Source organism: Cnephaeus nilssonii (genome assembly GCF_951640355.1).
Source record: "Cnephaeus nilssonii genome assembly, chromosome: 7".
In the NCBI taxonomy this organism is placed as follows: domain Eukaryota; kingdom Metazoa; phylum Chordata; class Mammalia; order Chiroptera; family Vespertilionidae; genus Cnephaeus; species Cnephaeus nilssonii.
This window is the reverse complement of record NC_137078.1, coordinates 97,222,912-97,248,959: the sequence shown is the minus strand read 5'-3', so window position 1 is coordinate 97,248,959 and position 26,048 is coordinate 97,222,912. Positions and strand designations below refer to the sequence as shown.

General features: G+C 46.2%; 1 protein-coding gene across 1 annotated transcript in view; it reads right to left on the bottom strand.

Moving 5' to 3' along the window:
* The window catches only part of MTOR (mechanistic target of rapamycin kinase), a 111,842-nt gene extending 86,104 nt beyond the window's left edge, over nt 1–25,738 (bottom strand). The window contains exons 1-20 of the mRNA XM_079776770.1: nt 25,622–25,738; nt 23,194–23,372; nt 22,467–22,575; nt 21,543–21,775; nt 19,637–19,837; nt 18,751–18,885; nt 16,394–16,669; nt 16,203–16,311; nt 13,357–13,543; nt 12,058–12,186; nt 10,891–11,135; nt 9,634–9,849; nt 9,096–9,301; nt 6,309–6,431; nt 5,580–5,669; nt 5,364–5,456; nt 4,608–4,742; nt 4,230–4,359; nt 2,478–2,728; nt 35–121 (exon numbers count right to left, since the gene is read on the bottom strand). Coding sequence (XP_079632896.1) covers nt 35–121; nt 2,478–2,728; nt 4,230–4,359; nt 4,608–4,742; nt 5,364–5,456; nt 5,580–5,669; nt 6,309–6,431; nt 9,096–9,301; nt 9,634–9,849; nt 10,891–11,135; nt 12,058–12,186; nt 13,357–13,543; nt 16,203–16,311; nt 16,394–16,669; nt 18,751–18,885; nt 19,637–19,837; nt 21,543–21,775; nt 22,467–22,575; nt 23,194–23,358 — 3,120 coding nt within the window. The 5' untranslated portion in view covers nt 23,359–23,372; nt 25,622–25,738. The remainder of the gene's footprint in view (nt 1–34; nt 122–2,477; nt 2,729–4,229; nt 4,360–4,607; nt 4,743–5,363; nt 5,457–5,579; nt 5,670–6,308; nt 6,432–9,095; nt 9,302–9,633; nt 9,850–10,890; nt 11,136–12,057; nt 12,187–13,356; nt 13,544–16,202; nt 16,312–16,393; nt 16,670–18,750; nt 18,886–19,636; nt 19,838–21,542; nt 21,776–22,466; nt 22,576–23,193; nt 23,373–25,621) is intronic.
* Between the last annotated feature and the right edge of the window lie 310 nt (nt 25,739–26,048).

Genomic DNA, 26,048 nt, shown 5'->3' with positions numbered 1-26,048 from the left:
TGATGAGCAGACCAAGGCATTAATTTCTACTCACTCTCATGAGGGTGACTATTTCATCCATATAAGGTCTGATGTGGCTCTTCACAAAGGACACCAACATTCCCAGCTGCTGGAACAGAAACTGAAACAGAGAAGAGGTCAGCACATTGGCACCAGGAAGGACGCAGAACTCCCGGGTTCACCTGAAGTCCATGTGAATGAATAAAGACAACTATGGAATCAGTTTCCACACTATTCTATCGAGTAAGTTCAAGGTTTTAAAACATTTGGTAGTAATGGTGGTGGGGGCTAGAAATAACCGTCAATGGCTTTATACATCAGGCACACCAGTTCCTGCATAACAGGGGCTTTGGGGCCCGAATGGCTAGTGTAAGCCATTCTAGCACCTATTAGCTTTGTGAACTTCATTTCACCTCTCTGCGCCCAGCATCTTCAGAGGGAAAATTGAGACAATAGTCTTTGTCTCATAGGCTTGCTGCAAGAGTTAAATGGGATAATACCTGGAAAGCACTAGAACAGGAACATGAATACTGCTAAGTGCTCAATGAACGTCAGCTATCACTGAAGAATTTCTAAAGTCACCAGACTCCAAAGTCAACAAAAAACCTTAATCAACTATAAATGTACCTTTTGTTTATTCAGCTCTAATTCACTACCACTTACTTTCTAAAAGAAATACAGCTATATAATACAACTATGGGCACTGAAATGCATTTTCAGTAATTAACTCAATTAATTAGGTCTTAATTATTAAGTTAACTGTCTCTAAGAAATTAAAACAGCAAGCAAATTGGGGAAGGGATGGGATAAGGAGAGTCTATTTAGGTTGATACCTTGCAACTCTAAGTAAAAATGCCATCCACTAAATAAAGTTGGGAATAAGGAGGACTTACGGAAGGGAAACCCCAAGAACTTTCCAGGTAGTAGAGGTCTTCAGGGTGTAGTTTTTATTTTGTTATGATCTTCAATAGTAAGTAGTAAATCACATTCTAAATGCCCTTCCCCCAAAGATTTTTATCCCCAAAAGATTTTTATAGCTCTCTTGTGTCTTTGCTGCCCTCCATTATCAAGAATAATTTAGTGATGAACATACATATTTTCACTCTTACTCACAACTAGAGGTCCAGTGCACGAAATTCATGCACGGGGGTGGGGGGGGGTGTGTCGTCCCTCAGCCCAGCTTGCACCGTCTCCAATCTAGGACCCTTCGAGGGATGCCCGACTGCCCTCTCACAATCCATGACTGCTGGCTCCCAACTGCTCGCCTGCCTGCCTGCCTGATTTCCCCCTAACCACTCCCCTGCCAGCTTGATCGACACCTAACTGCTCCCCTGCCAGCCCGATTGCCTCTAACTGCCCTCCCCTGCTGGCCTGGTCACCCCTAACTGCCCTCCCCTGCTGGCCTGGTCACCCTTAACTGCTCTCCCCTGCTGGCCTGGTCGCCCCCAACTGCCCTCCCCTGCAGGCCTGGTTCCCCCCAACTGCCCTCCCCTGCAGGCCTGGTCCCCCCCTCCAACTGCCCTCCCCTGCAGGCCTGGTCGCTCCCAACTGCCCTCCCCTGCAGGCCTGGTCCCCCCCAACTGCCCTCCCCTGCAGGCCTGGTCCCCCCTCCAACTGCCCTCCCCTGCAGGCCTGGTCGCTCCCAACTGCCCTCCCCTGCAGGCCTGGTCCCCCGCAACTGCCCTCCCATGCAGGCCTTGTCCCCCGCAACTGCCCTCCCCTGCAGGCCTGGTCCCTCGTAACTGCCCTCCCCTGCTGGCCCAGCCACCCCTAACTGCCCTCCCTTGCAGGCCTGGTCCCTCCCAACTGCCCTCCCCTGCTGGCCTGATCGCCCACAACTGCCCTCCCCTGCTGGCCATCTTGTGGCAGCCATCTTGTGTCCACATGGGGGTGGCCTTCTTGTGTGTTGGAGTGATGGTCAATTTGCATATTACCCTTTTATTAGATAGGATACGAAACCTGGCTAAGTTGGGGATAAATAAAGTATTTTAAATAGTGAGTAACAAAATTACAGAACTCATTAACTGAAGAGGTGAGATTGACAGGACATACGGGATTGGGCTCAAAGTGTGTTTGGATTTGTTTCTAATGACAGGGACACCACTGGATTCTAAGGTAGTTAGAACTGGTCACTGTATGGCACAGGTTCAACTCAGTAGAGCTATCCCTACCTATTTCCTGGCCACCTCCTCACAGAATCACTGCTGACAGTTTTTGTGAAATGGTTCCTATAAAAGTACATTATAGACATTGAGGAACATGAGCCTCTTAGTATAGTGGTTCTTTAGTTAAATTTTTGTTATACAAAATCTGAAAGAAGAGAGAAAATCTACTCTGGAGGAAAAACAGGAAGAGGAGAGGCATCAGGTTCAACAGCCAGCAGAGTGCATTATTAGGAAGCTTAGGAACAGATGGACCTTCCATGCAGGTGTTGCTTAGAGCAGGGAGGAGCAAGAGTTGAGGTTTTAGCTACTTACTTCCCGGATGGCCCCATCACAGACCCGAATGACGTTCAGGAATGTGGGCATGACCTGGGGCAGGAACTGCACACACTTGAGCCCCAGGGACTTGAAGATGAAGGTGATGGCCTGGACAACCATGGTGTGATGGTGTGAGAGGGACTGGTCTCGGAAGATCCGCATCAGGGCCACCATGGACACGGCTGGGTAGAATTCGTCCAGAGGCAGGTTTCCCATGTTGACCAGCATTTCACTGGTGCTGTAGTCAGCTAGGACAGAACAATGAGAATCATGAGCTGTACGTGACATGACTGTCTTCAGGCAGAGCATGGTTTGGTTAACAACAGTAAAAAAACCTCCTGACAGCCATTAGCATTCATATCCTCTCCCTTGTTCCAACACCATTGGAAATACAGGATATAGTAGGAACCAGTGGATAGATCCTCAGCATCAAGGACTAAACAGTTTTTGGCTTTCCTATTACCTAAACCACTAAATCCTAAAACAGTACATGATGGGTTTTCTTTAAATTGCTTCTTACCAGTACAATTCACAACTTTGTAGCTGAAACCATCTATAAAAATAATTACTCTCCCAAATGAAAATAAAGGGAATTAAATTAGGCAAACCTCATTCAGCAGCTGCTTGGTCCAACGGCAATTGAGACAAGTGAGTGGTAAATGCTACCTGACCTGAACAAGGATCTCAAGGATTTGGGGTGGGTGGTTTATGGTACAGTAAGGACAGGGTAAGACTGGATGATTGGCATTGCTGAGTAAGGGGAACATGTGGAGGGACATGGCTCAGGCTCTGCTCTTGACAGGGTAACATCACAGGTACACTTCTATAATACAGAAGAACAAATTGGAAGCAACATGATCCCATCCATAGAACTTAGGAACAAATTATTTTATTTTGGGTAAAAAACGTTTTGCTGGATAGTGGGAGAGTCATTGCTGAACTTCTACACTTGAAAATAAGTCTGCCCTGATGAACAATAGGTATGATTAGGAAATTCTCACCCTAGCCGGTTTGGCTCAGTGGATAGAGTGTCGGCCTGCGGACTAAAGGGTCCCAGGTTTGATTCCAGTCAAGGGCACATGCCTGGGTTGCAGGCTCGATCCCTAGTAGGGGACATACAGGAGGCAGCGAATCAATGATTCTTTCTCATCCTTAATATTTCTATCTCTCTCTCCCTCTCCCTTCCTCTCTGAATTCAATAAAAATTATTTTTTTTAAAATTCGCCTGCATCCCCATACCCTATCCAAGCTCTTAGGCAATATGTCCGAAGGCAAAGAGGCTCTAAGGCCAGACAACTTGATGGACAGAACAGCCCTGGAATCTGATTGCTACTAGTGTTTCCAGGCTCCTGAGCCTTGCCTAGATTTCCCTATCAATTACAATTCTACCCTCTTCCTCCTTGGGTGCCACGGGAATAGACAACATCAGAGAAGCACTAACTAAGAATGAGATGTGAACAGAAATGTTGGGGTGATATTTTACGTCTCTCTCATCGGCCCCAGAAATGTGAGTACAGACTCAACCTTTTGACCCTTGACAAAGAACCTGGATAGATATGGGGACTCTGGAGCACTGGGAAGCAGCATTCCTGCTAAGATTCAAGAGGAAACTACTGACTTTTCATTCAAAGTTGCAAAGCAAGTCAATATGCTCTAATTTCATAGTTATCCAGCTCTTTCTAAACATAGCTGGCAAGGGCTCTGTGAGGTAAACACTTGGCAAGTCTCTCATGGGTCCCCTCAACTTACAGGAATCCTGACTTGATTTGGATTCTGACAGGCTGACAGCAGAAGCGTCCCGGGACTGGTCGATCATGCCAATGTTCACTTTGTGCTTGTAGGGATCCAAGGCCCCCAAAAGCCCTAACACACGAATGGCCTGGGTGGGAAAGGGGAGGGAAAAAGAAAACATTCATCAAAACATCTGATTACAACAGCTCTCAGGGGTATTCTTCTCATGTTCTATGATACCCAATTCATACCCATTGACCAGCTACATGAACAGAATGGAGAGGGACAGAAAGTCTAATCAACATTGTCAGAGCATGTTAATGCCACAAACTTTTGTGTCTCTCTCTCCATTTTCCCAGCAAAGTCTTTGAAGACTAAGCATGCCATGTTCCTTACCTCTCTCCGTGTGCCCTGGTTCTGCTCAGTCTTCAGGAAATTCAGCAGCACCTCAAGCAAAGTGGGGTACTTTCTGTAGGGCTCCACCACATAGCCAGTGCTGGCCACCAACTGTCCCAGGGTCCACAGGGCCACCTGGATAGACAAAAGCTCACATGGTGAGTTAAGCCAATAAGAATTTCCAGTAAAGACACTATGCATGAACAGAAATCCTGAGAGTTGGGACATAAAAACAAGGCTATAAACCATTATGACAATCACTAAATCAAAAAGTAAAGAACAGTCCCACCTTTCCCAAAGGAAATCCATAGCCTTTGCATAGCCTCACTGAATAATAGAAGTCTGACTCAAAAGGAAATTAAAACTGCCCTTAATTTTAGTCTAGTCACCTAATGACCTCAATGACTAACAGGAAGCCAAGCTGGGGAGGGCGGGCTAAAGCTCTGCTGGCATCCACAGCCCAAGGCCAAGGCTTTCTTTTTCCCTATAGGGGCCCTGACAGACGATTTGCATTTTCTTTTGTCTAGAGGAAATGGCACTGGTCAGCCATGGTACTTACTGAAAGTGACTCCTAGCCAGGATGACAGCTCATTCTGGCTCCAAGTCTTTCTTCCCTTTTCTCATTCAGCAAATATTCCGGAGTACATATTATGTGCTAGATGCTAGCTGGAGACACTGAGGTGACTGAGAGAGACAAGGCCCTGGCCTCATGGAATCTGTCCTTCTGACCTGCTGTCAGGAATCAGTGATACTCACCTGCCTTTTGGCCAACAGAGAGGAGTCCTGGAGCATGTCCATGATGATAATAAAAAGTTCATCAACCCATTTCCTCATTTCTAGGCCACTAACCTACAACATGAAAAAGAGGGTGGTAGATAAGATTAGAAATTATGACATTAACAAGTATTTTGATTTCCTCAGAGGTGAAATAGTATTCTTTCCATCCAATGAAAAAAGCCGTTGTCTCCTTACCTGAGCCAACTCTCCTATTGTAGCCAAGACATTATTGATCACACCTGGGTTTGGATCAGGGTCTGGATCTTTCAGTTTCAAAATTAAAGCCTATGGAAACAAAGTATGAGAAACAATGCAGGTTAAGATCTACAAGAAACCTTTCTTTTATACTAGTAAAAGCAAACTTCACACAGAGACCATCTCAGTCATCGGTAAATTACTTCTAAGAAGCCAGGATTTCTCTGGAAAGTGAATTTTTAAACTTTTCTCCATACTGTGCACAAGTCTGACACATGACAGAGCTTGGAAGTGCCATGATTTAAAAACTTTTCCCATGCCTCCTCTAAATTATATCGGTGTGATCATCTGCCCTGATTCACGTAAGTTATGAAAGACCACACATGGCTCTAACATGTTCAAATTGGAAGGTTGTTTCAGATTTTAAAGCTCATTTTTCGTCATTTTGGGGGAGCTGTTTTATGCTGCAAACCACCTACTTCTTTCCAAGCACACATTTGAGGACGGGCTTGAAGCATATCTCTTATAAGGAGAGCCTTTGCTGTAATCTGTGAGCTTCTTGGTATTCTTTAACTGAGGGTACTTGATGTGGCCTTTGTCCCTGGGACCAAAGAAACTGTCCAGTTTGCTCATCATACCAGTGAGCACTGAAGCATTCTCATTACCCCAAATGAGCAGGCATAAGACAACCCAGAGCAAGTGCCAATTTCTCTATCTGTTGTGAGTTACCTTCAGAATAGGCTCCATGTAAGGGCGGATGAGTCGGGGAGCGTTGGAGACCAGGTGGCCCAGCATGCGGGCACTCTGCTCTTTGATTCTTCCAATACCGCTGTGCTCCAGCTCTGTCAAAATCTGCGGGGAAGAAAGGCTCAGTACAGCACAGGAAATTCCAGAGAGGAACTGCGTGTCAAAGGGAAAGTGTGGACAGGAGAAGGAACCAGAACTCCACTGTGGATGAGGTAGCTGCCTGATACTCTATACGTAAAGGACATCTCTGCAGCTCAGTCTGGGATACAGCAGCGACTGAAAGACAAACTGTTTGAAACCAGCCCCATCTGCCCATAAACCCATGGCAGCATCCAAGGCCCCACAGTCCTCTCCAGAGCACAGCTTTTAACAGTGCAGCACAGTCACAAAAGACTGAGAAGGGATAGCTGTGAGCAGTGTTTTGCAGAAATGAGGAATAAAGGAAGGGCTCCCTGCTGGAAAAACCTTTGTCCAGACAGCAAATTACTAAGAGTGCCTATAAATAATGACAAAGGAATCAGAGAATAGTCAGAACAGATGATGTTGAGAGAAATACTGATATTCAGTAGTGGTTTCAGGCACATCTAGGTAAACCCAAATAGTTAGGGATTATAGCAATAGAATCAATCCCCAAGGACTTTAATGAACAGAGATAACATGATTGTTCTGACATCCTTCAAACACTAACAAATCACACATTATGCTCATGGTGACACAGACATTAAGAACTTTTAAAAATATATATATTTTAATTGAATTCAGAGAAGGGAGAGGGAGAGAAAGAAGGAAACATCAATAATGAGAGAGAACCATTGATCAGCTGCTTCCTGCACACCCCACAATGGGGATTGAACCTACAACCCAGGCATGTGCCTTGACCGGGAATTGAACCCGTGACCTCCTGGTTCATAGGTCGACGCTCAACCACTGAGCCACGCTGGCTGGGCTAAGAACTTATTATAGACAGACTTCTGAAGAGTTGAAGTTGCCAGAGGAAATCTCTGAAAAGTGAGGAAAGTGAAAAAACAAAGCTCATGCTAACTCTGCTACCCAGAGGAGTCTGCAATGTGGTATTATATTTTGTCTTGGTTACTGACTTAAGATTAATCCTGATTTTCTGGATCCCCTTAGCAGGCTGTTTTTCCTGTCACAGCAGACAGCACTGAGAGAGGATGGAGTGGAATACTAAGAACAGACCCACAACAGCAAGGAGAGATGGCTGACTGGGAAGAAATGGGTACCAGTGAAGGGAGCACGACTCTCTGGGCAGCACAGGGCCAAATCAAAGTACCCCAACTCCACCTCTAGAGCTAGAGCGCATCACTGCACCTTAATCACAACACCCAATGCCCACCTCGATGATCAAGGCAGCAAGGGAAGGCCGAAGCACGTTTAGGTAATGTCCCTATCAAGGCATGAAAATGTGTACGTCATCTCGGAAAAATTCGCATCTTCAAAACAAGAAAGATTATTTAAACTCTGGACTTTCAGAGGCTAAGTCCAGTCCTGATACGCGCACTCGCTGGTGCTTCAGGCTCCCCAGTACCAGGACAGCGAGGCGGCCTGGTTGCTTACTGTAAGCTTCCAGAGGACGCAGGCCGCACCTGGCCTGTTCCCTGCTTCCAGCACCCGGCACGCTGGAACATCTTGGAGCACATAGGTGCTCAAAGGTCTGTTAACTGAATTAACACACTGCTGTTCTCACTAGGAGACATTTCTACATCAAGCTTATTTAGCATGATTTGAACTATAGGCTCAACAATGATTTCTTTTCCTTCCCAAAACCTTAAGTATTTTTAAAAGACAAAACAGTAGGTATTCCTAACACAGGCCCAGCCAGCAGTTAAATACATAAACAATTAGGCTAAAAACAGAAGTGCCACTGTAAAATCTTCTGATTTATTGAATGGTGATATAATTTATGGTTACTTTAATTATGACAGATTGTGAATAAATGACATTTCTCTAGGGTAAAAATTACATATATTAATGATTTTCTATGTTTAAGTTCTTTATATGTTATGAAAAGTGTTTATTTCAAAAGAAACCATGGGAGAGAGTCAGGAAGCAGAGGGTGAGGTGGGGACAGGGTAGAAATGGGGGGACAGGACATGACTGGGTGAGCCACACTGAGACCCAGAAAAGGTGGGTGGAAGTAACTGGAGGCAGGAAGGACTGAACCATGCATTGCTCACAGGAGGCCAGAAACCGTACTTGGGTAGGTCAAGACAAGTTTCAGCCAGAATAGAAAATCCTACTGGATCTACCAGCAATGTCAATCTGAATTTACCGCAGGCTCCAGTCCAAGCAGCTTAGTTTGGCATCTCATTCTGTTTAAGAATGAAAGCCAGGGACCACAGACCAGGAGCAATAACTATGAGAAACAATGTTGGAACCTCATATTTGGCCTCTGTGCTTGACCTAGCATCAGCAAGAAAAGCAGGAGCCTGGAAGGATAGAGAGGTGCTGGGAAGACCATCTGCAGCGAAGAGCGCCAAGAAATGGAATCGCTGGTGCCTTGCCAGGAAAAAGAGCTGTGTGAGAGGTTACTCTGGACTAAGAGGCACCCTGGAGTCATACTGACAAAAGACTTATTGAGGTGATAAACACTAGAACTGCCAATTATAAAGCCGGGGAAACGTGGACCTTGGAGCCAAGTGTGGCTTTTACCAGGTATCTCAATCTTATCTTTAAATTCTCTTTCTCCAAACAGCTGTCATGATGAAAGTCCTCTCCCAGTGCCTCTAGATTTGACTGTCATATCATTACCTGGATGAGCATCTTGCGCAGGAAAGGCATGACGAAGGCTGGGTTCATGCTACTGAGCCGGCCCACCGTGCAGATGGCCAGCTCCCGGATCTCAAACACCTGGTCATTCAGGGCCACAAACAGGGCCTGCAAATTCTCTGCCTGGGCCAGGTGTGCATCAAAGCGCTCATCCAGGGATGCCAAGACACAGTAGCGAATGTCAGGGTCTGCAAGAACAAGTGAGCCTTTGAACACCTCTTCAATGCGCTCACCCTTCCAGTCCTTCCCCAGTGTCCCCTCCACTGCCGTGAGCCTAGTGAGAGGATTCCAGATACCCTTCTCTCATCTAGCCTGTTGTTCTTTTCTCTACTCAAAGAAACAAAGAGAATAGAATTAAAGACAGGTTATCTTGCAACAATAGGATGGAGCAGCCAAGCCTAACGCCTTGGCAGAGAAAGAGCTGAACGCCATGAGGCTGAAGGTCTCTGGAGAGGCCATGCAATGAAACTGCCCCAAAACTCTAAACTTTCCGAGACTGCTTCTGTCTAATAAACTTTACCGGGATCTGTTATCCCAACCACGAGCAGCTTGCTGAGCACGTCCGCCACCACTTGCACTGCGGTCTGGCTAACCACGTGTGCGTGGCCGCTGATGAGGTGGACAGAGGGCGTGAGCAGGCGGGAGCAGGTGCGGGCGGCTTCCATGCGGATCTCCTTGTGCTCACTGTTCAGGAAATGATCCGCACAGTGGCGGACAAACTGGGTCAGAGAGTGTCCTGGATATAAAGCAGAGAGAAAACAGAACAATCACTGCTGCTTCAGACAATAGGTCTGCAACTTGCTAGCTGCATTTTCCACTTTATGGCTATAATTCAATTTTCAACAAGATATTGATCAGCAAGACATTGACCCAGAACTCTTCCTAACAATGAGCCTTCAATCATTAGAAAGGTAGAAGGGAGGCGGAGGAGCTGGGAGACAGAAAAAAGGCATTCTCCGATCCTAACTGTCTTTTATTCCCTTCAGAGAATAAATCATTTTGTTTTATTCTGACCCAAGCCCAGAGAGTAAAACAATTCTTGATCAAATTTACCTTGTCTATTTTAGTTCCTGATTTAAATACCAAAAAGAGAGTCTGATGTAGGCTGGGTTTAAATATAGCTACTTTCTATTCATTACAAAGCAATTGTCCTGGACGTTAATCAATGTGATGAAGGAACTGCAATGGGGAAAACACAGATGGCTGTCCGTATTGAGACGGCATGTTCAGGCTTTTGGTACTTGCTTGTTTCCCTATAGGCTTGACTAAGACCGCCTACACGATCTTAAATTTCAAAGTATCCCTTTCTCTCTCCTGAACTAAATCTTTCTAGGGAATTAGTGGGGTTTACCTGCAGCTTGGAATTCTAAACCGAACTACACAGCATAGCACTCTCAGAAATCACACAGCCACAGGAATACAAACACCCAAAGCCCATGCTCACACTTGTTAAAGCACTAAATACCATCTTAGCTACCTGGAGGTGGGGGCCTAGGGGATCCATCTCTGACTTTCCCATCTCTGAAGCATTAGTTCCTTGGACCAAAACACACTTTTCCTGAAACACCATCTTCCCCAAAACGCAGTATGGGACAAAGAAACAAGCAGTAGGAATTAACAATATACAGAAAGACTCTAGGAAAGACGAGCTGCTACAGACACAGCTATCCTGTCTCCAAAGCCCCTAGCAAGATCCAGGAATTCTAGACACCCGCATTCCTTTCTCAAGGTTCCCAGCATCACTCACTATCTTCCAAGATCTATTGCAATTTCTTACCTTCAAATTCAAAGCTGCCAAGAGTTCGAAGGGCAAGAGTAATGCTGCCCACATCACTGGCCTCAGGGAGAGTTGTGAGGCCAGGGGAAGCCAGCTGATGGGCCAGGCCCTTGGGCATGCCTGGGTGCCGGAGGGGCTTGTGCATGAGGACCAGGGATAACATCTTCAGTAGCCCATCTTGGATGTCCTTCTTTAGCTGTGGGATCTGACGGCTCAGGTCGTAGAGCACAGCTGTGAGGGCGGGGCTGAGAGGGAGGGCACCAGTTATCCATGGGCTGCATACATGACATTCAGTCTGTTCTTGGGAAGAAACAATCCTCCTTGTCCAGCAAGGGGATCGGGCCCCTTCACTGCTTGGTCTTTAAAGTAGATAGGATACTACAGAATAAATGGTCTGAACTCTCTTGGCCTGCTCACAGATTTCAAAACAATGAGTTTCTGGTTTTTGCCATGAGAGAATTTGCTGAATATAATGCGACCACTGTAGAAGACCAAGTCTCAATAAACAACCTGGGAGTTAGACTGAGAGCATTGTCCTTATTTTATAGATCAGGGGTGGGGAATGTCCGGCCTGCGGGCCATATAAGGCATGAGAAATCCTTTGGGCTTGCCCTGCCAAGGCATTAGGGGTGATTTAATTAAATATTTGACCAAATATAGCAGGCTAATTTTTAAGTTGATAATTTTGTATGGCCCACGAATGATGCTATAAACTACCCAAATGACCCCTGGGAGAAAAAGGTTCCCCATCCATTATAGATGAAGAGAACTAGTGTAGAGATCTTAAGCAATTTTCCCAATAAACATATAAACGATAGCTGCCAACATTAATTGGGCACTTCTTATATGCAAGGCACTGTGCTAAGAGTAACTATTTCATGAACTCTTTCACTTAATCCCCACAACCCTAAACAGCAGGAAATGCTATTATACCCACATTTCAGGTGAGAAAATCGAGGCTCAGAGAAGTAAAGTAACTTAGGATCACATAGCTAGCTAGTGTTGAAACTAGGATTTGAAACTAGCCTACGTGTTTAGTGAGAATTATCCTACCTATCCAATTTAACGTGCAAACAACCATGCCTCGCTCTTTCAACACAGTCACAATACTATGGCTCATGCCTCACCCTACCAGAGAGAGGGGAAGCTGAGATTTCCGACACCCACCTCAGTCCCACCGCCAGCATAGGCTCCAGCAGCTCCTTGATATCCTGCTGGATGCCTGGCCCCATTGCCCGAGCCAGCATGCTGATGCAGGTGAACACGGTGGCATCCACCTGCATTGCCTTCTGTCTCCTGCAGAGAACCAGGGAGGGGCTAGTTTAGACACAACAACGTTCTGTGAGGTCCCACCTCAAAATTGCCTTGGGGCAAGGAGGGCCAGTTACCCAGGTAGGGACACCACATGTGCAGGTTATCTACTGCACAATTCGAGGGGGTCCATCACACCAGAGTCACCGTAGATCTGTCCACGCATTTAAAACAACAATCCAGCAGATGGCAGTAATGTGTCTTGAGGGAAGGGGCCCCTTTCCCCAAGTCACACAAATGGCACCACATGGTTTAGTGTGGTGCTGGCCAACATACCTATTTAGGAAGCAAACTGAACATGTGTACATTAGGGACCATAAAGTGCAGGGCGCAGCCATAATATGGAAAGAAATTCTTCTCCCTATCATGAGATTACTGGGTTTTAGATTGGGTAAGGCTTATTAATTGACCAGAACAATCCTTGCTAGTAATACAGGAAAATATAAAGACACAATTCTAATTAACACTGACCCCCCCAGACTGAGAGAAGTCACCCTGGCCTATCCATCTTGACGGTGCTAATGGTTGTTTTCATGCCTGATTCACTGGAAAGTTTCAAGAGATGGAATAACTCATCCAACTAAGTTCCAGTCTAGGAGTCTCTCTTTAAAAGTCTTATATCAGCCGAAACCGGTTTGGCTCAGTGGATAGAGCGTCGGCCTGCGGACTCAAGGGTCCCAGGTTCGATTCCGGTCAGGGGCATGTACCTTGGTTGCGGGCACATCCCCAGTGGGGGGTGTGCAGGAGGCAGCTGATCGATGTTTCTCTCTCATCAATGTTTCTATCTATCCCTCTCTCTTTCTCTCTGTAAAAAATCAATAAAATATATTTAAAAAAAAAAAGTCTTATATCAAATTAAGACCTTTGAAAGCCAGAGAAAAGAGCAAAACCAGGTGATTCCAAGTAATAATACTGAAAACAGCACTGGCACCTAACATCCTCACAGGGTATTCAACCAACCCAAAATATTTACATCAATGCCATTTCATTGGGAAAAGGTTGGAGCTCAAATGAGGAAGGGCTGTTCTTTATAAGATTTTGCTATGACATGGAAGTTAAGGAGGCAGAGAACGGGCTTAAGCTCCATGGAGATGCATGGTGCATCCTTCCTCTCCCAACTAGGGTGGCAGGGGAAATCAAAACAGGGATGCTTACTTATGGGCAAAGTCCTTAGGGGGCAGGGCTGCTCGGATGATGTCCAGCACACGAGGTAAGTAGATCTTGAACTCAGACCTCACTGCCACGGAAAGGAGCCCCAGGGCTTGGAATGCTGCTGTCCGCTCCTTCTCCTTCTTGACACAGCTTAGGACATGGTTCATGGTATCCTGGAGGTACTGGGTATCTGAGCACAGAAAAGACAAAGTGTATGGCTCAAGGTCAGGGTTGGTCTATATGTCAAAGGTCAGAGTTCCCATAAATCACTTAGATTTAAGAATTTAAAATGCCTGTTAGAAAGATGGTAAGAACTTAGAGGATGTACTAAATAACCAAAGACTTATGCTTGATAATCACTCTTCAAATACAGCTTTTGGAAATACTAAAAATATAAAAATTTTAATTAAAAAAACCCACAAAACTTATAGGGTCTCCAAAAACAGCATCACATAATTGTTCCATTCGCGTTATATTTTGAGGAAAAGATTACATCCTCCTGTTTAAGGAATATATGTTACATCTTGTTTAAAAACAAAGAGAGGATCACCTAAACTATTTTATATTATATTGAAAATTTAAAGTAATACTAAATACTGTTTGCAATAAACAGACCATTCCATTTAGCTTAGGCCTAGAAATCACTGCCATTACCTAGAGATTCCTGTTAGTGTTATATTTAATAGAACAAGATTGAGTCTGTAATTTGGAAAGCCACATGTGTGTTTTCATTAAGTTTACATAAGCCAATGTGCATGGGTAGGTGATTCTTGGGCAATTTAGGCTAAAGTGTTACTACTCCTGTGAAGGCTGGAATTTCTTGATTCTTGCCTCTTCTATTTCTTCTCTTCCATTTTATTGGCCCCAAGTCTGTGCAGCAGAAGCACATAACAGCAGAGAGGGAAGGACCACACATCCATTAGAAAGTTAGGGGTGTCAAGGGCTTCTGAGCCACAGTTAGGAGACAGTGCATTAGACTCCCAAACAGCACATCACTATATTTATTCTAACAAGACACGTCTTCTCCCACAGCTCTTGTGAGCAAATGACATTAAAGCATGCTGGGGCTTGAAAACAGTCAGAAGACCACAGTGACACGACCCTACAACCAGAGTATATCAACAAGGAAAACTAGGCTTTTGCAAAGGGGAACAGCATTTCAGTAGGAAATGGACTTAACTCAAGAGAATTTCCTTTTCTAGATTTAGCACCCTAAGAGATTAGGAATCTGACTTTGTTAGAGATTCCAGCCCAATCTTAGGGTATTTTTGATGTTCAGAAAGCTGACATCATCAGGAAATTCAAGCAATGACTTCTAAACTACAAACTTTAAATAAGCAGCACTTTCCTGATGAGACATGTACTTTGGAGGCTGCCCAGGCTGAATTTCAATGGCATATTTTAGTATATTATTTAATAAAACAACAAAAACCCACTTCAAAAGAATAACCCAGGGGCCCTCTGAGCTTTTGTGTTCTGCTGCCGGCAGCCTTTGGAACATACTAGGGAACTGCTTCCACGCCATGCCAGACTTTCATCAAATTTGGCCTAGTTATTCGGGTTTTCTTTTGAACCACAGACTTTCAACCCAAGATCATTTATAGCTCTACTGAACAGGGGCATGTCTGGTCATTAAAAAAGAAAAAAAGCTGCTGGGTATCAAGTGGGAAGAATGGAAAGCTGAAAAAATAGGGGTGATTTTCCTAATATCATTTCTCTCTGGTTCAGTGATTTTATGTGGCTAATTGTCTTGTCCTTACGCAACGCAGCAGTTCTGTTCTCGCACAAAGCACATTTAACAGCTCAACAGCTCTATATTTCTCCTGCTTGCATCTGGGCGGGACGGCGTGAAATGAGTCTGTGCTAGGGAATGGCATCTGCCAAGGGTCAGGCGGGCCTTCCACTTACGCTCCTGTCTCTTACTTGGTCCTGAATGCTCCAATGTGCACCACAGTGAAGTACAAGGACATGTCCCGGAGGGGCCCTCTACACTCAGCACATACGGAGGTGAAACAGGACATAAACATGAGCAGGCAACTGGAGCAGTACTGTAATCGTCACCTTTACCTAATTTCTAAAATGGATTTGAAGTACCTAGAGGCAGCAGTAATAGCTTCCATTTTTGAGGGCTTACTCTGAGCCAGGCACTTAGAGCAGGTGCTCAGGCATTAATGCAGTTCATCTTGTGATGCAGGGATCGCTGTTTTAATATTACTGTCCAAAACCTCAGTTACAGACAGGCAGGATTCACCCCAGGTCTGACCCACAAGCCTTTGCACAGCTGGGGCTATAATGGAAGAGGCAAGGAATATTTCTAGCTGGAGTAATCCAGGAAGGCCTCAGGGAAGCCAGTGTCTGCATTGGGCCACCTTCAGGAGCCAGGAATTCACTTCCCGCTGACAAAGGGCAGGAGTATGGGAACCCACAGTCTGTGATCCATGAAACCTGCCTCTGGGACAGCCAGCCCTTGCTTCCTGAGTGGAGAGGCATCTCAGTGACCTCCTCAGAGGCAGAAGCAGGACAGTCGCCTAGTCCTCGCTGCCCCACCGAGTATCTAAAACGAAACTCCCTTCCTTTGGACTCTTTTTAGTCCGTTCAGGACCTTGCTGTTGGCTTCCATGCATGAGAACTTGCTCGGCTCTAGAACTGCCTCTGTGCCTACACCTGCTGCTACCTCAGATGTATGTAGAAAACCTGAACACGACTGAAACTGGACGGGAGGCAAAGAAACCAGAGACTAGCCTCTAGTTGGCATTGCTTCAAATGAGAAGCAGACATAACTTTTTGGAATCACTTCTCTGTTTAATTACCCGTCAGTGGGTAATGACGTCTTCCACAGACATCCTCACCTGTGAAGGCAGAAGGTCGGAAGGCGGCCAAGCGGGGTAACAAATTAAGGATTGTCATTTGAATCAGCGAGTTCTTGCTATTCCTGCATTTCAGCACCCACTGGCACACCTGAGAGAGGAAGGGTACAGGGTTGGCGAAGGAAAGGGAGGTGTGGAGCTTGGAAGGGGGGAACGGGCCTCTTGTCACCCACCTGATCAAATTTCTCCTCCATCAAGTCTCTGCAACACCGGCTCTCCACCAGAGTGGACTTAGCTGGGCTGGGGGAAGCCCCAAATCCCATGAGGCTTTGGTGAGAGCTGTAGCCCAGCAGTCCCACCAAGGCATTTGACGGCTGGGGCTGTACAGCCTGGAAACTGGTGAAGGGGGTAATGTGACGAGGTTTCGTTCCGAAGCCCATGAGATCTTTGCAGTACTTGTCATGTACCAACTGCTGCTGTGTTATTTCTTCCATTTCTTCTCTCAGGCGCTACATATGTGGGGGGAAAACACCACCTTTACTTACAAGCAGCATTTGCATAGGCACTGTGAGCCTACAGAGCAGCACATCTGCCCTCCCCCAAAAGAAACTAGCTCCAAAGTGGACGGTGGCCACTCTTCGACTTTAGGATGATGGTTTCCCCAGACCCTTACAGGAGGCCACCTACTGGGGTAACAAATTAGAACAAAATTTTGTTCTCATTTAGGTAAAAGAGCACCACCTACTGAACAATAAAGAAGCAGTAGGGTGCAACTGCCAAGGACTCGCCCTGCCCCGACCCAGGTTGGTTTGGGAAAGCTGATTTGCAAATTGCTTTGCCTACAGACCCAAGATCACAGCAAGGAAGTCTCTTGGTAAGGTGAGGGGCAGCCCCACTCCAGCATCCTGTTAAGGCCAGTCTGCTCTTTGCTTCTGGCTGGAAACCCAGGTAAAAAAAACTTAGGCAAATCATTTTCTAAGAACCCTAGGAATTCCATAGGAGATGTGCAATATGCTGGCTGGCACAGAACTCACATCTATTCCCTATTCAAAGGGCTGCTTAGCAATTCACCCTCAACAGTCCAAAATGAGGATATAAAACCATTTTCTAAACTTCCAAACTTTTCTCAACAGATTCCACCCCCCTCGCCAAATCTTGTCTGCTATTCCTGTCAAGGTCACCAATGACTCTTATGCTGCTAAATTCTCAGCCGTCTACTTATGTGACTTACCTGCAGCATTTGATCCAACTTACTATTTCCTCCTCCCTGACACTCTTTCCTCACTTGGCTTCTTGGACCTAGAGCTTTCCCGCCATGGTTGCTCCTCATTTCTCGACCTCGGGTTCTCAGACGCTCTCTCTTCTCCAATGCTAGTTGAAGCTACCATCTTGAGATGCCCTTCTACCCTGTAGCCAGTTTAATCTACCCCTCCCATCTCCATCTTCCCCATCAGTAAATGGCAACTCCAGTTTCCCAGGCCAAACACCTGGACTCTTCCCTCTCCCATCGACCTCCAAATCCCACCTTCAGAACCCAGCCACCCGTTACCCCTATAGCTGCCACTATGGTCCAGGTCACAAAGGTCCCCTGCTAAGACTGCTGCCGTTCTCCCTGAACTAGACCCCTGGCTTCAACCCTTGCCCCTTTGATAAGCCACAGTGGCCAGAGCGATCCTTTTGAAATGTGAGTCAAATGCCACTCCACTGCTTAAAACCATTAACAGCTTTCCACTTCACATACAAAGTCGACAGAGTGGCTTCTGAGACCTTAAGTGATGTGCCCCCATCCTGCCCCAGGCATTCCTCTGACCCCCTCTCCTACGACCTCCCTCCTCCCACTCTGCTCAGCCACAATGGTGATCCTGCTGCTTCCCAAATAGAGCGGCGTACTCCTGTCTCCTCAGGGCCTTTGTGCCTGGACTGCTCTTCCCCAGGTACTCATATGGCTTTTTTCTCACCTCTCCCATGACTGTGCTCAAACATCACCATATTTTAAAAGGTAATCCTTACTCCATGCTAGCATCTTTATTCCCTTTCCCTGCCCTACTTTTCTCCATAGCATTCACTGCTATAAGGTACACTATACAGATGTACTTATTTGTGCATTGTCTGTCTCCCCCTGCTAGAATGTAATGTTTTATTCATGCTGCATTACTCTAGCTCTTAATATACATGATGTAGCTCGCCTACAGTATTAGGAAATTACAATACCTTACATTTGGATAGTTCTTGGTAATTTACAAAGTACCACAATAAGAGCATTTCATTTAAATCTGAGTTAGGAGATATTGTCCTGTTTTACTGGGAGTAAACAAAGATCCCAGAGCTGTCTGGGCTACCGTGGAAAGCACGTTATACATGTCTGGGCAAATTTCTAAGGAATTCCCACTATGTATCAAGAAACCTCCCAGGAACTCAATGAGGTAAAAATCCCTGTCAAAAGTGAGGAAAATGAGGCTAAAGGAGGTAAAGTAATTTGTTTACTGCCTGTTTCCCCTACAAAATGTCAGCTCCGTGAGGACAAGGACCTTGCTTTGTCTTGCTCAGGGTGTCAGAGGAGAAGCTGGACTCCCCTGACGTGGCTTCTCACCTCTCCCTCCATGCTGCTGATTCGGACGAGCTCATTGAGGATCAGCAAAGCTCCATGGATCCGATCATCCCGATTCATGCCCTTCTCCTTGGCCAAGGTCTCATCAAACCCCTTCTCTGCTTCTTCAAACGTGTGCTGTGCAGAGACAGAGAATGCCTGACTTACCCACTGTCCACAATCAGAGAGAACACAGGCAAACCCCATCCATATGGGGGTTCGGAGGGGTTCGCGTGCCTGCTCAGTGCCTTGTACCAGTATTGACAATACTAACTCACCAAGCTCTCGCCTTTAATTTAGCTTCAACTCTCCCAATACCACGAGGCAGATACCATTACAGCCCTATTTTAATAAATAAAAAAATAGAGGCTCAAAGAAATTACGTGACTTGTCCCAGGTCACATAGCAAAACCAAAACTAGAACCCAAGTCTCCAATCCCATGTTCAGGACTCCTTTTGTTGTACAAGGCTCCTTAGTAAATCCTCTTGTCAAGAGCAATCAGCACAGGGCTCAGGGTTCTAGAGAGAGAACTGGCACTTTCTAAATTAGTACCAACCGTATTTCATCGATTCTGAGACATCCATTTTCCCCTATTTTAAGATATCTGAGAAGAGATATCTTAGCATTGTTGACAAGAAGGCACTGAGTCACAGTTTAATTGGCATCATGTTTTCAGTCTTGGTGGAACATGAAATAATGGTATGCTATCCATGAATCTTTGCTTTATTGATATAAATTAACTGTTGATTTATACCGAGCTTAAAAAAATCATGAGACCAAAACAAACGTGACACTTGCTGTGTGGCAAGGGGCCTGTTGCTGCCCAAGGCCCCGTGATACTCTACGAGCATGTGCTTTGCTAGTGGTTGAACGGAACCATCTCCTCACCCTGTACCACTGAGGCTTCTGCATCTCCTTTGGCTCACGCTGGGTGGTGAGGATCAGACAGGCACGAAGGGCGGCTACAGCTCCTTCACGGATGGCCTGTTTGGGGTCCCACACAGCCACAAAAATGTTGTCAAAGAAGGGCTGCACTTGCTGGAAGAAGAAGGTGGGGACGCTGACGGCCAGCTCACGGAGAACCAGAACCTAGGAGAAAAAGGCACACTCAGAACTCTCATCTGTATCACGGAACTTTTTTTAAAAAAGTTTATTTCAGAGAGGGAGTGGGAGAGGGAGATAGAAACATCAATGAGAATCATTGATCAGCTGCCTCCTGCACATCGCCTACTAGGGATTGAGCCCAAAACCCATGCATGTGCCCTGACCGGGAATCGAACCATGACCTCCTGGTTCATTAGTCAATGCTCAACCACTTAGCCACACCAGCCAAGCTGTATCACAGTTTTGTTCTCTCGGGAATATAGCTTCTGGCTTCCTAGAACCTATATACATTAGAAAAAGAGCAGACTTGGAAATTCTGGGGCTCTAGGAAGGAAAGTAAAGGAAAACTGCTCAAACATCCGTGTTCATTATCCTCGAGTGTTTACACACGATGCTGGTAATGTTAGAACACAAGCTCTGGACGGGCAGGCATGTTTTGTTTTGTATCCTGCTCTACTGACAGCCTAGACCAGTGATGGGCAACCTTTTGAGCTTGGTGTGTCAAACTTTGCCAAAAAACTGAGCATAACACGGGTAGTGTGTCACTTTGAGGAAAAAACATTATTTTGCAAATGTTTCATCCTCAGGAGCAGCAAATGTTTCATCCTCGGCATGCGGCCGCCTCAGCGGCCGCGTGTCATCAGAAATGGCTACGCGTGTCAGTGCTAACACGCATGTCATAGGTTCGCCATCACTGGCCTAGACCCATACCTAGAATATAGCAAGTATTCAATAAACATTTATTGAATGAAAAATCTTGTTTAATACCTAACCTTGCTATTATTTTCACTTGGCAGTGAAAGAAAATAAGGATCAGAGGTTGCCCCAAGTTACAGAGTTAGAAAATGGCAAGGCCAAGACTTGAACCAGGGTCCAAATGTGGGCCCCTCCCCCACACCATTCTCCCTCCTTGTGGTGCTGCCTCCTCCCGAGGGAGCTGACTGGAAAGGATCTGACTGATACCTGTGACCCCCACACATTCATGTCCAAATTCTCCCTCTTGAAGACAGACTCTCTCCTATCTCACAGCATGGCGTCCTAGCCCAACAAACCAGCCTCAGGGACAAGCTTCGAAAACCAAGGAAGATGTACCCCCAAAAGAAGAGGATAAACTACCACTCCCCCTAATGCAGAACAGCCAATGGGAAAAGAGGAAGTTTGGGCTAAGCACCAACCAATGAGCAAATGTCTACAAAATAAACCGGAAAGGCTGACCAACTCTCCCACTGCGGGTAGTGAAGGTATCTACTTCTCCGGCTCCTCTCTTAATCCCAGTTCTTCCATATTCCCCCGGTATATGCAGAGACCTTGGCAAAGGCACGGAAGGGATCATGCAGATAGTACAGTTGTCTGGGGCTTTGTAGCCTTTTGGCTGTGGCTTCTTCTCCTGCTATGGCTCTTGCAATTTTGATTCTAAAAAATCAGAGCTCAGGATAAACACTGCACGTAGGGCTGCCTCTCAAGCAATGAAAAACAACGTTTAAGCTTCCTCTTCAGGTGCAAAGCTCAGGGTGAAGACAGAAAGGAATTCAGGACAGAACCTAAGACCACCAAGAAGCAGGGTCTTTGCCTGGAGCATCCCCTCTCATTCTCTGCCCCTCGGAGACCTAAGCACATTGTGTGAGGGATCCCGACACGGTGCCATCGCTCTCTAGGCCTGGCTGGCTGTGCTCCTCCTGCAGGCACTCACAGCTGCGTGTCTCCGGCCCTCGTTGCGGTCAGCGCCCAGCCATTCCAGGGCTCGCTTCACCTCAAACTCCACATACTCAGCGGTAAAAGTGTCCCCTGCCATGGCGAGGCGACCAATGGCCTTGGATGCCATTTCCATGACAACTGGGTCATTAGAGGGGAGGAGGTTCCGAAGATAATTAGCAAATCGCCCGATTCGGGTGGCATTCCCACCTTCCACTCCTATGAGGCTCGCTGGAAAAGAGAAAGGCAACAGGTGAGGATGAACACACGCTGTCCAGGTGAGTACGCTGCCTTGAAAGCAAAGCTGGCATGACCCCTTCCTTCCATTCTGAGTACACACTGTAACTTCCAGATGGTAAACAAGGCAGATAATTTTCATTTTAACCAACAGATTTGATATTTGTACAAGGATATTTGCATGAAGCAAAATGCTTTCGTTTTAGTATATATAATTCGTTTTCTCAAGAAGAAAAGGAGAAGAAACTGGGACTGAATAATAAATCGCAGGCTGGATGACCACCTCTGGGAGTTGAAAATTACCTGCCTTTTGTTCACTGTCCCAACTCTACTTTTGCATTCATGAGCCCTACGGCAGATATACTCTTCAGAGAAATTAGAACCTGCAAACAGCTACGTGGGGTGGTGGAACGAAAGCTGGCTTCTAGTCTCAGCTCTGGCACACTGTCTGGCCCAAAAAAGTTGCTTAATGGTTCTGAGACTCCATATCTGAAAATACCTGCTTTGCCTACGTGTCAGGACTGTTGCTAGAATTAATACCTAAATAAGAACACGGAAAGCCACCGAGCTCCTTAAAATTCAATAAACGAATATGAACTAAGCATCTAATAAGCAGCAGATACAGGGTGCAGTGGACACAAATATCGTTCCCAGTCGATATTGTCACCAGAGACTCTGTCCTTACCTATAGCCAAGATGCCACCTTTCCTCTCATTGGCATCTGAGCTGGAAACCAGTTCAAAAATGTGATGGTTCAGCTGGTCATAGAAGCGAGTAGACTCCTCTTGACTCATCTGCAAAGGAAGATGTACTCAGAACAATTTCTGATGTCTCCCTGATGATGGTGACGGTGTTGTTGACATGGTTTCCAAAAAATAGGACTGGAGAGGTATCAGCAGGTACGGTTTAAACCGAACACAACAAAGCAACTGCCCATTTCTATAAACTACAGAGCAATTGAACTCGCAATTCATCTATTTATTTAACAAATACTATTGAGTACGCTCCGAGGGTCCTGTCCTTCGTTCTACCTAGTACCCGGGTGTAAGAACCAACAAGACAATATTCCTGACCTCCAGTGTGGTCTCTATTTTAAAACCCCCAAGCTCTTCCCACCCACCCCAACCAATGTTATCAGGCAAAAAGACTCAAAGGTCTGGAATGCAGTGTGAAAAAGAAAAAAAAAATTAAAAAACAGCTGACTCTAAGCTGATTCCTAAAGTGTCCCAACACAGAGAGGCCACAGAAATGTGTAACCGCTGCAAAGGAACCCGCATATTTTAGGGACGTGAGAAACTGGGTGCCTTTCTGAAACAGAACCTTACTTAGCTGTCAAACGAAACCTAAACCAGGGATGGTGCACTTAGCCCCAACATCCATAACGAATGGCCCCACATCCCAGAAGCCCCGACCTCTCGAAGCTCCATGGTGACATAGTGCTGGAGCTCCTTGGCAGCCTTGGCCCTGGTCTCCTCGCTCCGGCTCTTCAGGCCGCTGGCAAACTGCTGCAGGATGCTCACATTGCTAGAGGCCACGGCGGCTGCGGTGGCGGCGGCGGCGGGTCCGGTTCCAAGCATCTTGCCCTGAGGTTCTGTGGAGAAAAGCTTCCTTTAATATTCTGGATAACAAACTACGGCGATAAATTTATTTATGGCCCAGTTCCTCAACACAGATCTCCGCCCTGTCCACGTCAGGTAGGGAGACCTCGCTGAGGAATGTGTAGAAAGCCTCTATTTATTCAATAACGATTCTTGTTTAGAAGAGGCAGCATAGTAAGAGAGTCAAATTGTGGGCCGTGGAGCCAGACTACCTGAGTTTGAATCCAACCCCAAATTACATACCTTGAGAAAATACTTAAAATGTCTATTTCCTCAACTGCAACTGGGCAATAATAGAACCTAACTCATAGGGTTGATGTGAGGATTAAGTAAGTTAATACACGTTAAAAAGTGCTGGGCACACCGCAAGTTCCTAAAATTGTTAGCTATTATTATCATTATTACTACTATGTACATGGCATAGTGCCAAGAACTAAAAATGGGGAGGTAAGAGAGAATAAATCATACCTACAACTACCTCTTTCCTCAAAGAGTTCAATTTAAAGGGAGTAATTATTCTATAGCAACATTGTCCAACAGAAATAAAATACAAACCACAAATTTTAAATTTCCTAGTGGCCATGTAAAAAAAAAGTAAAAAGAAATGGGTGAAATTAACTTTATTTAATACAACATATCCAAAATATCATTTCAATGTTATTAATATAAAAAATGGATATATTTCCATTCTTGTTTTGTACCGAATTTCTAAAATCTAGCGTGCATTTTACACCTACAACAATCTCAGTTTGGACTAGTCACATTTCAAGCACTCTAAGCCACACGTGGCTGGTGGCGCTGCACTGGACAGTGCAGTTCTATAGAATACTAATACTCGAAATGATTCCGAGATCATTCATTCATTCCTGAATTAGGTACTGTCTCTTCTCTCAATGAGCTTACAACCTAGGGGTAAATTCAAATAATCAGGCAACCGCAATGAAGTAGCCATAATAGAGCTCAGCCAACATATATATATATCTATATATCTTCATATACATTATATATCACATATATCTACATATATGTCATATGCATTATAAATATTATATGTATTATATATACACTGAGTGGCCATATTATTATGATCTCTGAATGCATAATAATCTGGCCACTCAGTGTATATCCTATATAATAAAAAGCTAATATGCAAATTGTCCCCTCGACTAGGAGTTCGACCAGCACGCAGGCGGACCAACCGCCCATGTCCCCTCCCCCTGGCCAGGCTGGCCAGACCCCACCCATGCACAAATTCATGCACCAGGCCTCTAAAAATATATATATATAAAATACACACACACACACACACACACACACACACAGTGAGTGGCCAGATTATTATGTGTTCAGAGATCATAATAATCTGGCCACTCAGTGTATAGTTACATGTATATCTACATAAACACGTATCTCCTAGGTATGTCCAGATTATATTAGAAAACCAATTTTTCAAAATTCTTATTTTGAAAGAATTTGTGATGCTGAGAAAAAAAATAAATAAACAAGGAGTAATTGGTTTTGAAAGCTTTTAAATACTCCAGTGCAAAAGAAGTGTCATCCTTGAGGCGAGAGGAAACCCAGAAAACTACTCCAGAGTGTGTGACCGCACCTGTGCGAGGCTAGCAAGAAATCTCCACTCTCAGGCAAGTGCCAGCCTATCTTTGTCAGTCTAAGGCCCACGGGCCATCTGTTCCACGCGAATTTCCATTAAAATACTGGAAGTCAGACACCCTAAGGATCTTGGCGGAGGCTTACAGGGAGAAGGGAAAGTTGGGTGGCTGGAACTAGGGACGGGAGTGGGGGAGGCAGCGAGGATGGAACCTGAGGATGGAACCGAGCTCAGACTCGGGGAGTGGGTCCTACAGAAGCCTCCAGGCTGGAGGGCAAGGGGCTGACACCGACGCTGGTCCTCTCCGAAGACAATTTGCAGGTGGTGGCTGATCCGCACGGGGACGCACAGGCGTCCCGGCAGGACCGGGGCTGCTGGGCCGGCCTTCGCGGCGCCACGGACGCACGGCGGACTCTAAGGTTCGGGGGTCTCCCGGGACCCCGGGAGGAGGTGGGCGCTGCCTCACAGGGTGGAGGTCAAGGGCTCAGGCGGTGCTCAACTCCAGGGTGCCGTCTCTGAGGGGACCCCACGTCCCGGCGGGCGGCTTCCCCGTCTCCCCACCCCGGACCAGAACGGCTGTGGGTTTGGACATTCCGCCGCCCTGGAGGGGTCGGTGCCAGGCTCCGGACTCACCGTGCGGCTTCGGCCGAGGCCTCAGCTGCCGCCAACAGCGCCGGTACCGCCGCCTCAGGCCCCCGGCCCTACCACCCGCCTTCCCTACTGTCCTCTAAGCCGCGGGAGGGAGGGCAGGTTCCCAGTCCTAACGACCAATCGACAGGCGTAAGAAGACGATGGACTGAAACACTGACCAATAGTAATGAAGGAGAAGTGAAGCTTCGGGACCCGGCTTCTCTAGGGGGCGGGGATTGTTCAAATAGACAAACCACGCGGCCAGTGGCAGACGAAAGGAGGCTCAGGTCTACTCGGGAGAACCAATCGGTCGTGAGTTGACTTCAGTCACTTCCATGCACACATCCGGTCCATCGCTACTATAGTTCCCCCCTGCACTGGGGGTGCGGCCCTGTCTCAGTCCGCTGTCTGGGTACCCGGGATAGGACTG